This window comes from Mastacembelus armatus, chromosome 11 (assembly GCF_900324485.2).
Source record: "Mastacembelus armatus chromosome 11, fMasArm1.2, whole genome shotgun sequence".
NCBI classification, from domain to species: domain Eukaryota; kingdom Metazoa; phylum Chordata; class Actinopteri; order Synbranchiformes; family Mastacembelidae; genus Mastacembelus; species Mastacembelus armatus.
In genome coordinates this window covers 14,842,027-14,856,467 of record NC_046643.1, presented here as the reverse complement: position 1 = coordinate 14,856,467, position 14,441 = coordinate 14,842,027, and the positions used below count along the sequence as shown (strand labels likewise).

General features: G+C 43.5%; 1 protein-coding gene across 2 annotated transcripts; it reads right to left on the bottom strand.

Annotated features, from left to right (window-relative positions):
* Positions 1–263: 263 nt before the first annotated feature.
* On the bottom strand, positions 264–14,181 carry efna1a (ephrin-A1a). Of its 2 annotated transcripts, none has more exons than XM_026299481.2 (5): positions 13,852–14,181; positions 3,241–3,536; positions 2,375–2,440; positions 2,134–2,253; positions 264–2,015 (listed from the first exon to the last, which is right to left on the bottom strand). In XM_026299481.2, the coding sequence occupies exons 1-5, from the start codon at positions 13,947–13,949 to the stop codon at positions 1,888–1,890; spliced, it is 708 nt and encodes a 235-aa protein (XP_026155266.1). In that variant the 5' UTR covers positions 13,950–14,181; the 3' UTR covers positions 264–1,887. The 2 variants fall into 2 exon arrangements, with proteins under 2 accessions (XP_026155266.1, XP_026155267.1); XM_026299482.2 differs by having other exon boundaries at positions 264–2,012.
* Positions 14,182–14,441: the final 260 nt, after the last annotated feature.

The window sequence follows — 14,441 nt, the reverse complement described above, 5'->3', positions numbered from 1 at the left end:
TGCATATTTGCACATAAGCATTGGACCTGGTGATAGCACGAGATGAAATTTGAACCCAGTTGTAGCCTCCATGGTGACACTAGATGGGAAGTTCAAACTCCAAAGTCATCCTCTGGCAACCATGAACGTCTGCACAAAATGTTTCAATTCACTTCAAATCCATTCAGTAGTTTGTTGGGATATTTCAGACTAATGGTAGATGAGTGGACTTAGGAACATTGCCAGGCATACGATGTCTAAAACATTCACAAAAAGATCTGTTCTGGCTTTCCAAAAATATTATTTTATTTCACATGAAATTTTCACATTTAGCATATTTATCAAACAAGTATTTTATATAATCTTCTATATATATATATCCACATATATATATGTACACATATTATACACTTCTCTTACTTACACATTTACAAAACTAGGTTACAAGAATTCCGATAAAAAAAAAAGGACTGACTTCAATCAGAGTCATATACTGTTGTGCTTTGTTAATCAAGCCGACCTGTCAGGTGGAGATGTGCTTGGCAACTTGGTCTGATGCTCTGTCTTATTTGTCATGAACTGGCAACTCTAACATTTTCAGAAATATCCCAAACTGTGGTAATTATTCTAAAAGTCCAATAGCTGATTACTTCACTTAGTGTGAATCAGGTGTTTGTTTTCTAACTGGGGCTAGAAACATGAAGGAAATCACCACAGGGCTGGGTCCTTCAGTACTAACAATGTGATACCAGCTCCTCATGTCAGACAGTTTAACCTATACAGGGGCATGATCCAACAAACAGAGAAGTCCAGCCTCTCTGCTAAACACACAACATCTCAGTGTTTGCTTTTGGCAGAAAAACATTTTGTCTCATCACTCTTTCGATCAATCGCCCTCTAGCTCACGCACATTCTCCTACTCACTTCAACACACATTTTTCCTTTCACACAATTTGTAACTCTACCAGGAGAGAAAGAAAAAGGTCCCCTCATTGCCAACAGTAAACATTTCCTTTCATGAAAACATGGTATATACAGCAAAAACTCCTCAGATGCAAATGTTATAAATTATCTTCACAGAATGTACAAGGTTCACTGTAGTGTGTTTTCCTGTTACAGAATGTCTGATGTCAGTGTGTGTGTGTGTGTGTGTGTGTGTGTGTCTATGTGTAACACTGATGTGGAGTGTTTGTTAGTGTGTTTGTACTGTGACGTATTAGTGCTACGTTATACAAGCACATGGTCGAGTTTGCAAAGGAATGATGGTGATGAGAACAGCCCCTGCGTTGGTCAATGCTACATTTAGAGAAAGAATCACTTGGGACATCAATGCCACTCAATACCATTACAATAACAATACAATGGTACACAATAGTCACTAGTAGTGTACAAGTTGGAGAGATGACTGATCTTTGGCTCAAAAGCTTGTGTCATTTTTTTTTAATTAAATTTGAATTTATTCCATCTAAATTTATTTGTATATGATTCAAATATAGTTGGTCTATTTCACCCTTGATTGGTCTTTGGCCACTTTAGGTACTCTTCTTTTTTTTTTTCCCCCTCAAAGATTATTGTCCAGAGAGGTTCATGTTTTTTGGAATGACACTCCCAGACAATACAAATTAAGGAGAGCTTGGTCTTTCAAAGAAAAATACTGTCACTGCTTTAAAAAAAAAAAAAAAAAAAGAGACAAAAAACACATGTTTTGCCCCAAATACTCAGAGTTACTCAGCACTTCTTGTGCAAGCAGGTTCATCTGTACTTACAAGTTTCAATAGTCTTTCCCAGTGGCCAGCACTGGGCATTAAAAAAAACTGTCTTTTTGAGTCAGTGGTTTCTTCCCCACGGACTGTCTTCATTGTAGTCCCTGAAAAAAATGTCTGCCAAAAGCAGTCCTTTCATGTACTCTCAGTGCAATAACAGCAGTAATGAAAATGGGACTAGCAATGAGAGGATCGAGAGGGCTGTCGCTGCAACTGCAGAGTTTGTCCGTACACTTTTCTGGACGTCTGGCAGGACTACAACTGGGTCATCTGCTTCAAGATGGGAGATAAAGAACAGGTTAGTACCATATATTAACTCTCCAGTGTAGTCTTGAATGCAGCTGGATTGTTTTATAGGATAATAAAAAGGATGCAGGGTTGGTCCATTTACCTGCAGGCAGTCTGTTGGATGGGTTGTGAACCCCACCCCCAGCTCCAGCTGCAGCTCCAGCTCCGGCTCCGGCGTCAGCTCCGGCTCCGGCTCCTTTAGCCACTCTGGCCTCTTGAGAACCTGAAAAAAAAAAAAAAACAAATGCCATCAATTACTTGTCTCGGGTCTTGGAAAAGCCCAACATGACTGTTAGGGATGATTGTACTGTTCTCCTTATAGCCAGGACGGTGTTTAAACTCACCATCAGCAGCTACCACATCCACCCTGAGCCTGAGGCACTCCTTCCCATGGTGGTGCAAAGGTTTGGCTGTAGTGAAGATAGAAGAAACAACACAGGCCATTAACATCCTAACTAACACACTTATCCTCCTTTGGCCCCTTAATCCCCCTTTACGCATGCACGCATAAACACCCCCACACACACACAAACACTTTGCAACAGACAGACGCAGGGACAAAGCTTTAGGAGGCCATCTGTGACCAGGCAAAGTGTGTCTTGTCCTGCCGTTTATCTAATTACAGCCATGGTCAGGGTGACAACACTGCTTGTTTGTCATGGCCACATTCTAGCAGGGTAAGTATTGGATAAATTGAGCCGACACCTCAGTGTATGTCCAGGTAAACAACTTTGGCAATGACAAGTTGATCAGTCAGGCACTTTGATCCAGAGTGAAATATGTTAACACTTTTTGAATGATGTCAATAAACTTTCCAAGATGATAAATAGTAACAGTTTTGGTGATCAGCTGACCCCTCCCTTTTTCCTGCACCACCCTGTGGTTGACATTTGTGGTTTTGAGTGAAACGTTTCGATAACTTAATGGATTGCCATAAAACTGAATCCAGACATTCGTGTCTCCCTCAAGATAATGATGTTGGTGATCTTTTAACTCTTCATGCAATCATCAGGTCAAAATCTAAACTTGCATCATGTTAACAATGTTGTGAGCACATTGACGTGTCGATGATAGTATTTAGCACAAAGTACTGTTGTGCCCACTACAGTCTCACAGGGAAGCAAGCATGACAGCAGACTCAGATACTGGAAAATAGGAGTAACTGGCAAGCACAGTGACAAATCTGACGGACAACTGTAGTGACACTTACAGATATAATAGTAGCTTTCTCCTTGGCGGAACTCCTTTCCCAAAGTAAATGGAGTAAAACGTTGGAACTTTTCAGAGAACTTCTCAGGGGCGTGAGGAGCAAAAGGATGACCACACTCCCAACGCATCTGGTCGTATGACTGGGGCTTGCAGGATTCATAGTCCTCGCGTTCCACCATGTAGAGCACGTACCGCTCAGCATCCAGCAATGGCACTTCACCCAGAGGGTAATGGGGGCAGACGATGTCCAGGTAGTCATTGAGCTTCACCTCCACAGTATAGTCGTCCCATAGAAACCTGAGGGGAGGAGGCAGAAAAGGACGATTACGCAAGTCGCAGGAGAACGATAACCATGGTTATAGCATTGGAGCGGTAATAAATATAAGTCTCAAAACCTGTGATTATATATTGATCCGCTACACGCCAGTGTACAACAGGGAAATCAGAGGAAAGACTGAGAGGCCTGGGAATGAGACAGCGAGAGTGTTTGTGTGTGGGGATATATATATAGTGTGTGTGCGCGTGTGTGTGCGTGTATGTTAGAGAGAAATAAAGAGGGAAAATGCAATAAGGGGAAGAAGGATCTACAGAGAACATGTGGATAAATATGGATGCTGTGGCTGCTGTGCTGAGAGTTAGCACTGAGTGCACATTGATCCCATGTCTCCTAAGAGTTGAATGATGTTTACAGAGAAACATTAGCAGTCAGTTAGCCCATCAAGACAGGAGATGAGTATCGACATCTGCATGGCTACACGCGCACAGACCAAGCAGCAGAATGCACAATGACTAATTTACCTTAACAGAAGCAGAAACACACCTGACTTTACTTGAGATTCATAGGGACAAGGTTTAAAATAAATTCACATATGCCTTAACCCATCGATTAAGGTCAGAGTGATGGGCAGACACAACACGAGTCTGGTGACAGTCTGTGAACTGTCTCCCATCATGCTCCCTGTCATTACAAATACAGAGAGACAGACTGTCTCCCTGCCCTCCATTCCTCCCTGCATCCCTCCCTTTAGCTGCTACTCCTCTTTTTACGATAGCCTCTCAGTAAAACAAACTTCCTTTCTCCCTTCTTTGACCTGGGTCAAAGAGCAGACATTTTAGCAATTTAGTCTGCTTCAAATGTCCAAACATATATAATCCAGAGACAGAGCTTAGACTATTTGAATAACAATCATGCATACTCTGAGGCACCTTAAATTGACTTTATCTCGACTGTCCATGACTCCTTCCACATCCTCAATTTTCTTTCAGAGATAGTATGAGTTTATCTCCAGAGAATTTTCACTAAAGGTATTTCAGCTTTGTCCCCTTCGCCCTGACTGAGTAACTGCTCCAGGGGCAGCTCACAGCTAATGCTCTCTTCTCAGGCAAAGCCATCTATCACCAGCCTGGAGCGGTAGCTAGCCGCAAGCAACACACACACACACACGCGCACACACACGCGCGCGCGCGCGCACACACACACACACACACACACACACACACACACACGCACGCACACACACACACACACACACACACGCACACACGCACACACACACACACTTCCAAGTAAGTCTCATCTATCAACAACCTAAAGCAGTAGTTACCTACAATTTGCACCCACCAAACCCACACACAATCACACAACTCCTCCCTTGGTATTCAGCTCCCAAGGGAGGACTATCAGTTTACTGTCTCTTACTGTTCTGGATCACCAGGGGTTCCCTGAGAATTGATGAAATCTGACAGACTTAAATTTTCACAACACACAAGGAGAATGTGTGTCTAATATAGGGTTTTGTTGCTTTTGTAATGAATATATGCATGGTTGGTCAGGCTTTCAACAACCCCAAAAAAGGAGGCAGCCAGCCAGTCTAAGTTAAGCTACTGCTATTTAATCAGATCTACAGATCTCAAGGAGTTATTAGTTCCCAGAAGTCTACAGGGCGCTAAACTGACACCTTTAGCAGGGAAAATAAACCTCCCCACTGAAGGCATTTCGTTCCTCAAGTGGATTTTTCTTTGGGATTTCTGGCATTTTCTCATAAACCCCCCTAAATGTAACAGGTATCATTTGGGGAGTTTGTGTTGCCATATGTGTGACTGACGATCAAAGTGCCCAGACAGAGGCCCCAGTTGCTCATTAGCTGGTGTTGTTGTTTGCTGCCAGGGGTCTCTCTGTGGTACCCCCTGGTAAAAGGACAGACGCTGTGGCTCCAATCTCTGGGCCTGACTCCTGCTCCCCCTCTGGCTTCCCTTCCCCCATCCCTTTACCCCACTCTGCCTGAATGTATTATCTCAATACTGATGACCAGATTAGCCAGCAACACCATTACAACACCACCTTTTTAGTATACAGATGAAACTTCCATCCAACTGTGCTGATAATAGTGTACTCCAGCCAACTTTCGGGTGGGGGAGCAATAATTATCATTTTACCATGGTCCAGACAGCTTAGTGCTTATCTGCAGTTTGCCTGCCACGCTCTGTTTACCAGATTGGCCCTAAAGTGTTTTTTCCCCCTGCCACTTTCAATTCCAGTCGAATCGATAACACTATTGAACAAACAGTGGTGTCTGCTTTTGCCTGACAGAGTTATCATCCCCCTGCAAACACTGCAAACACACACAAACAAACTCCCTGTACCAAATCCTTCCCTCACTCCGAGCCCTTATTACAAACTGGTTGCGGTATGGTCCCAATGTGTTCTTCAAAAGAGGGTTGTAGGGGGGTGCAATTAAAACACAAAAAAGGGTATTAAAGTTACCCAGAGGGGGGTAATTATGCCCTTCTGCATCCCACTTCCCTGCCCCTTTAGGCTGAGAGTTTGGGGGAGGCAGAGGGTATGAATAGGTATAGGCAGAGGAGGGGGGTGTGGAGGGGTCAAAGGGCTTGGATTGGGAACGGCTTTTGATGTTTCTTTGAGTGTTTCTGTGTGAGTGCTACAGTTGCTTTATCAATGCCACTATTTCATACAGCGTGTCTATTCACAATGTGCCTGTGCTGATGGAAAACCTCACTTAGCAGAGAGAACAGTGGCTGAATACACACCCGGGGAGGCTGGATAGTCTCTTTTATTAATGGAAAATAGTTTTAATTATCCTGCCGCCTTTTGTTCCCCTCTAACGCCTCGGCATTGAAACGTTCCACATCATCAGCTTAATTAACTGATTGGAGTAACACACTTCAAAGAGAGCTTTGGCGTCTGTGTGAAAAGTCAAATCATGCCAACGTCACTTTAGCACACAAAATCCTCTGTCTACCTCAGCGTGGGTCTCTTGTTATTTCCCTCTTCCACATTGTTTTCTTCTCTGTGTCAATTGACTGTCTTGATTTACTCCCATTGTTTGTCCCAGTATGCTCTTTTTTTAATGACAGCGACGCTCGGAGCTGCAGCAGAAGTAATGGCATTGAGGAGCTGTTGTATTATCTACTTAATGATTAGTAGACCTGAGGCATCTACGCAGTGATGACTGTGTGCATGTGTGTCTGTCTCAGCCTGAGATATTTGAACGTGTGATTGTTTGTGTTGGAGTATGTGTGTGAAGTATCAGTGGAGCTATGAAGAATCTGGGAGTGTGTTTCAGTCATGATAAGTCTCCATGAGCGAATGAATGCCAATAATGACCAGTGATAACGGCAGTGAGGGAATGTCAAGTTGGTCAAATGAATGTGTGTGTTTGTGAGCGAACAAGCTGGTGAAAAATAAGACTACTGATGTTTCAGGACGCTCTTCCTCCTCTCCTTAAAGGGAATTCCTGATTTATTGGAGCCTTTTCAGGGGCAGGAGTCTAATCTCTCTTCTTTAATCTCTCTGGCCAGAGTTTTGCTTTCTTCTCCACCTCTACCCCCTCTTTCATCCATCCGTCACCCTCTCATCTCGGCAATCTGTGGCCCCATGAAATTCCGGACCTCTGAGGAGAAGAGGCCGCAACGTGGATCAAAGGTCGGACAATTGCCAAGTCAGCACCGGAGAATTTTATACACAGTCAATCAGCAAGAAGTGGTCTTGTGCATTTTAAAGTCTATAGTTAGAAGCTATGACGGGAAGTGATTTAAATCAATTTTAAAGTCCATAAAGGCCATCTCAGGACCAACTATACATATCTGACCACTGCATCTAAAAACAGGAGCATTAGTCTACTTAACCTGTGCTGTCTGTCAGAGGCCCACACCAACCACATACACATGATTATTTTCATCCTGGGTTTTACACACGCCTTTAGTGTGATCCAGTAGATGACTGGCCCACGTCATGGATGAGTGAGCCGGAATGTGGGGACCACCTAATCGGCTCGTCCAAGCCTGGATTACTGCATGGAGCAGAGGCTGAGCTCGGGTCCATTCATCAGCGCCAGACCCTGCTTAATACAGGGGCTTAGAGGGGACAGTGAGGCCCAGAGGGGAGCTCAGGTCTGGGGACAGAGTAGAGGGTGAGACATGCAGGGCGGAGCACTTTTCTCCTCTATTGTTTCACATAGAGAAGGGGTAATACTCCTTAACACTGGATTTATGGAGTTCAAAGAGAGGCTGTGAATGTGAGTCTCTATGTCGGTCCATGGTTGCAGAAAGTAAAGTGAGAAGTGTTAAGATAATAATGAAAGACATTGGACACAAGGGGGCTATTTCTTTCAATATATATCTGTGGGAGCAGCATGTCTCGGTGAGAAACATGGCATATCAGAGAGAGGCGAAGCCTTTTTAGGGTGTGTTGTGAGCTTAGTTAAGCGGGACTGTTTACCTTTATTACTTATTTTCTTTCAGCTCTCTGTCTTTTCATCCATCAGTGTCAGCCATCCCCTCCCACTCTCTGTCCGTCTTTCATCACTCAATAAGCAAACCAGATCCTCATGTCATCTCTGTCCCTCCCCCACCCCAGACTTGCTGAACCAATCACAACCTGTCCCGGTGGTATTCCAAATATGCAACTTTCTGACCCACTGTTTGCCGGACCAAGCACAATGCTGCGTGGATATGCTGGAGTTGTCATAGAAACAAATAAAGTCAGACTCTTTCAGCTCCTCCCTCTTAACATAACATTCCTCCCTTCATTCCTTGCACCGTGTGACTTTTTGTCATCCATCTCAATCAGCTTTCTCTCGTCTGTCACTGAACCTTTGTCTGTCTGGATCATTGGTCATTCTGCCAGCGTTCGTAGGCGAACTCGCCAAGCTCTTTTCTGCCACCCAGCAAAACGACAAAGCTCTAAGTCCAGGAGAGAAATAATTGGCTGATTCCACCGCACTAAGGAGGCTTAGACGAAAACATGCTCTTTCTAGCAGTCTCATGCTGTCCCCTGAGCCATCTGTATCTTATACAGGCCAGAGCAGAAAGGTCACCACTGACATCACATTTCTCAGGAGGCAAATATCTGTATAAGAAAATTGATGTAGCTGGATTGATTTCCACAAGAAAAAGCTTTCATGCAGAGTGTTTTTTTTTTCCCTGCAAACACAACCTGAGCTTGTAGCTTAATGAATCCCATGGAGAATTTACTATACGTGAGTACAGGCTACAGATATTACATTGATTTCTAAATGTAGTCGTAGCAGCAGCTCTTGCTTACAGATATCTAGCAGTAATATCGGTAATAATACAACTGACCTCTAGGGGGTAGCAGTATTTGCTGTGCAGACATGTTTACACACTCAATCCAGACATTCAACAAACAGGACAAAAAAGGCAAAGGAAAAACAAAAGTTACACAATGAAACTTATTTATACAACACAACAAACACAATGGTTCATTTTCAGATAATATCTGACTCTTGTATTATAATTCTTCCTCACATGTCAACTGTGGGTACGCTGAATGTCACCAAGACTTAACAAACAAGTAGAAGACACACAGAAGAAAGTGCATGTCCCCCTCATGTTTGCACCATAATCATAAATCTGTGTACTAATTGAGCATTCTCTATGATGTCTAGATGACTGTATGGTTGTAAACAATCATAAAGCAGTGCAGAGGAGGAGCAGAAAGGGAAGAAGCAGGGGAAATCTGCTGCACAGATAAGGAAGAGGTGCAAGGATGTACCGGGGGGGCAGAGAAACACTGGTGGGGTGGACCAGGGCGACTCTGGTGATACCAAATAGAGACAGACAAAACTGACAGCAGTGCAGTCAGATCATAAATCATCCTCATGGCTTGACAGTTGAGCACATTCCTCATAAAATACAATATTAATTGCTAGTAATCACTGCTGATTTACCTTTTCTCAGAGTTCAAGTGTATTCACAGTTAAGCCTGGGAAATTCAATCAACTGTGAAGTCCAGACTTTTATGGTCTTGCGTGTGTTGGTGTGTGAGAACTGCATTGTTTATTGTACAGACAGGATACGCAGTTTTCCCGGGAAAAGACGTAGCCAGGAAGCACAGCACTTCACAGGGAAATACACAACAGACAGCGTACGGACTCTGGTAACACCAGCAGCACGCCTGCGGGAAGTTAAAACCTATGGCCTGATTCACTATCTGGTGCAGTCAATAAAACAAGCTCAGACACTGCAACAACAAATGGGAATACAGAAACAGAGGAAAAAATAACTCTAGATAATGTAGTAACTGATGTAATTTCTTCATACAGACTGTAAAGACAGGAAACATTAATACCATTCGATGATCATTGAGCTTATAAGAGGCGATCATCATCCATTTGACAATCTCTCAGAGTATTTTCCCCAGATTGAATTCACCAGACAGATTACAAGGCCAGATTAAGGGTGGAGGGAGGGGAAAGGGACAAACGATGCTGCAGAAAGAGGGAGATGGACTTAGGAATTTGCTGCAGAGAATGTCAACCAAAGTCGGGGGTTTAAAGTAAAGGATTAGGAAGTGAAACAGAAAACCTGGATATTGTTCGAGGAAAGTATTTTGAGTTCAGACTACTTAGAAATCAGAGATCATATTTCTATCGTACTCACCAAACTACTCCTGCTAATGTGACTATACAGTCCTGCATCCTAACTAATTGCGCACACACATGCATGGAAGGCAGACACAATTTATCTACTCCTGCATGTATACCTTTTTTTTTAAAATTTACTTCCTTCCCTTTCGTGGTTTGAGCTCTCAGAAAGGCTTTACCACTTCACTGCTTCAGCAAGACACTTGAGAGAGCAGAGGCACAAATGAACAGGGAAGTGAAAAGACCAGGAAAAGTAAAAAAAAAAACAAAAAAAAAAACAGGTCCAGTGAGAAGACTGGAGTGGCTTTTCATAAGGAAGTAGAAGAAAGTTGAGAGGAAAAAAAAAAGCATGCAGGAAAGGGCAAAGTGCCTTGTGACGGATCGCCATGGGTGCCAAGAACGATAGAAAAATTCCACACCTCTTAGCAATCTTCCCTCCTTCCCCTGTTCTCCCTCAGCCAGAATTGGAGGTAAGGAAATAATAGACTGAAAAGGGACAGCTTGTAAAGTTGAGATAAAAGCTGGTGAAGGAGCGAAGGGGACCGAAAAGACAGGAGGGGAGAGAATGAGAGTTTCCCAGAAGCAGAGCCATGGTCGTGTGAAGAGGGGCTGGACTGAGTGGCAGCCAGTATTCAGGGACCACCGTGGTGACAGAATGACTGACAGATTGATAGAGGCCGTGCCACTTCATCACACAGTGAACTCTGACCCCCAATCAGTCATGCCAGTTACTATTCTCTTTCTGTGGCTCACCGTGAAGACTGTTGCCCAATTTGTATAGGAAGCATCACAAAACACCCATAATGACTGGATAAATACCAAGAAAATCCTTCGTATGGTGAAACATAACTAAAATAACTCCCTCATGTGAGCCAACGCAGCACGAAACGCATGTTCAATGAATTGAATTAAACTGCTGAGCTGGGAGTAAGTAAGCTGAAAGAATCTGAAAGTCTATTTTGTGGTTTTTACCAAAATCAAAGAGCTTGTTAGAAAGGCATAGCAAATTAAAGACCTAAAGTTACAACAGATTGTTTTGTGATAACAGAAATGATGGCAGTGATGATGTTAAAATAAACAGTGGGTCAAACAGATGTGTGTGAGCGAGCCATGAAACAGTTAACAGATTCACAGAACTGGAGACCACAGTACCAAGTTGAAAAGGGAACCTGGCCAAGAAGAGGGGGAGGGAGGTGCTGGAGAGAGTGAGAGACAGGTACAAAGCAGAGGGGGGTGGAGGGGGAGGAGGGGATAGTGGTCTACTCATGCTCAGTCAGCAGGGAAAAGGTGGAGAGAAGCAGTGAAAGATTAGATTATTGTCTCACTTTGCAGTCGTGGAGTCCACAGGGCTCCTGGGACGATGCTAACATCAATCACAAGTGTGTGGCACATGTGGACAGCTGGGTTAATGTGCATGAGTCACTCAAATCCGGTGATGCTATACATGTTAGTGAGCTTCTTCACTGACACTCCCCTTTACAAAAGACACGTACATGCACTGGTATGCCAGGACCCAAGCTGACTGGGCACACTGGTGAGCCTCTTTCTGGGAAACAACCCATTCTGGTGATGATGCTGTCGCTAATCAGACACAAAGGCTACAAACCAACTAACAAGGAAAAGGTGAGAAAGTGCACATTCAGGAACAGATTTTACTAATGCTGAAACAAAGTAGTCATTTAAGTGCAGGCAGATACGACCTGGGACGTCAACAGGGCCCAAGGCGTGCTCACACACGTACTCAAATTAGTGGTGAGCAGCATAACCGCACATGTATATGAATGAGCATGCGAGTCACTTAATCCCTCAACAAACACAGTGAAAAAAAAAAAGGAAATGAGCCTGTACAGCAGGGACCAAAGTGATCAATCTGAAATCCATTTGATTAATGACAACTTTCTGACCAGTGGGATAGAATAATAAACTGAGGCCCAAAAAAAAAGGTAATGGAAAAAAAAAAAAAACATCTCATGAGGGAAAAGATGGATGTCAACACACCATATCAAGTAACAGGTCAAAGGGGAGCGCAGATTGCTGGAAAAGACGAAAAGCACCAAATGAAAACATCTCAGAAGCTCTGCACTTTTTCTACGAATGCAGGATTAAAAGTAGCCAAGGGGAGAGATTTAGCACACTCATCCAGACAAAAAAAAAAAAGCAAGTGCAAACGAACGGATTACCAGTATATATACAGGAACATCACTGTTGTTGCACTGCAGGGACACAACAAAATGCCTTTCAATCTAGGACTTTTTGACTTCATTCTGATTTTCAGTGAAAGGCTTTGTTGCTGCAATTATGGCCTTTCTGAGAAGCATAAATGCTGTAGCTTAAACCACAGGAGGTTTAAAATTTGAATATTTGAAAATCTGGGGTTTTCAACTAAGAAAAGATCTGTTTGCACAGCAGGGAGAGCCCTACACTCACTGATTTCGGTGGCGTCAGGTAGTATATGACTGAGACTTCTGGTTTGTGATTGAATGACAGGAGTCTCTGTTTGTGCTTGCCTGCCTGCGTGTGTGTCAGTGGGTGTGTTTATGTGTGGGCGCCTATAGATGTTATTCTGAGGTGTGTAAACCTAACCCTTGTCGTACCCTAAACCCAGACATCATCAGCTATAATTCTAATTGACCCCCACTTGTGCCGAATGGCCCCTAACCTCGACAATTTGAGCTCCAATTTCTCCTCCCTGAACAATCCATCTCCCTCCCACGGCACGACCTGCTGGGCAGGCCTCGGGTTACCTCCTCTGTCTCTGTCACACAGCATTATTACTCGTTTTACCACCAGAAAAATGACCGCCCTTATGTCTCCCCGACAGACCCGTAAACCCCATGTGATATGTCTTGATTTAGGAGATGCAGCAACCTCCCACTCCACACAGAGGTTAGGAATCTCTGTCAGATGAAGAGGATATTGCAACACATATTTCAACACATTCTGCTGTGAGCCAGGCCTGTAAAATCACAAACAATATAACTCTTGGCAAAGAAAAACTTTCCCCTAGGATCTCATCTCATCAATGAAGACACAACAGCACCAAAATAACAGGAAAAAAAAAAAACACTTTTGTCACAAGGACTCCTACAAATACAATAAGTTGGAAAAAACTTAGATAATCACATACTGTATGTGCATGAACAGTCCAAAGGAGGAGATAGATCATGGTTTCCTTCAAATAAAAAGACTGAGCTCCACAGAAAAACACCACCACAGTTCCCTGCTTTTCTCTCTTCCCTACATTCACCAGTATAAAGCTGCGTTCTTCCCTCTAAAGTATAAGCTGTTTAACCAGCTCACTGTCAGTGCACAAAGATAAATAGATGACTTAACCTGATGGAACTAACACCGCTGCACAGATTGTGAAACGGATTAAATCTGAACAGGTTAGACAGAGTAGCAGGTAAACAGCAACATAATAACAGGGTCGAGCCCAGAAAAGGACGGGGGGGGGAGGGAGAGAGGCTCCCAACTGTCTTGCATTATCATGCCAGTTGCTGCCATTACAAATTCATTACAACAAGCTCGCTGAATATGCAGGAGTTTAAACTATTCAAAGGCATTGGAATATAGATTATGGAGGATCTAATCTGCGTTGAGAAGTTGATTAAAAGTTCGCCCATATGAAGATAATTAAATGTCTTGCCCTGCACTGAAAAATAAACGCAGTTGTTGGTTAAAGAGCACACAGATTAAAAGATAGTTACTTTGGGTTCGTGCTGTTCCAGTAGACGCTGTGCCGCTCCGCCGAAACAAACCAGGCGCAGACGCTCACAACGCACCCCACAATCCAAACCAAATCCATGGTGGAGATGAGTGAAGGCGTGCAGAAGACAGACGCAACTCAAGTGGGTTGTGCAAAAAAAAAAAAACAAAACAAAACGGAAAAAACAAACAAAAACAAAAAGTTTACCTAAAAGAGGTCGTCCGCGCACCTGGAGACTGTACGCTCAATTAAACACTTTACGCACGCACCGGCACGTAAAAGAAAGAAAAGCAAGAAGATTTGTAGAGAGAAACTGCAGAGAGATCAGGTTAACCCGACAAATCCGTAGTGAATGAAACCGTGAGCTGCGTGGAGGCAGGTTTTGTGAAACGCCCACAGCCGCGAGCCCCGCCTCCAGGAACAGAGAAGACCAATCGGGAAGCTGTGCGAAAGACGCGAGCTCTGCAGGTCTCTGTGTGTGTGCTATATGTTTATGTGCTCAGTATGCGCAGGGCGGCTACATCAACCTGCAGCACATTTTTAAGAGAATTACTGTAATTTGTATGTCACTAATGTGCAATATCATTTAAG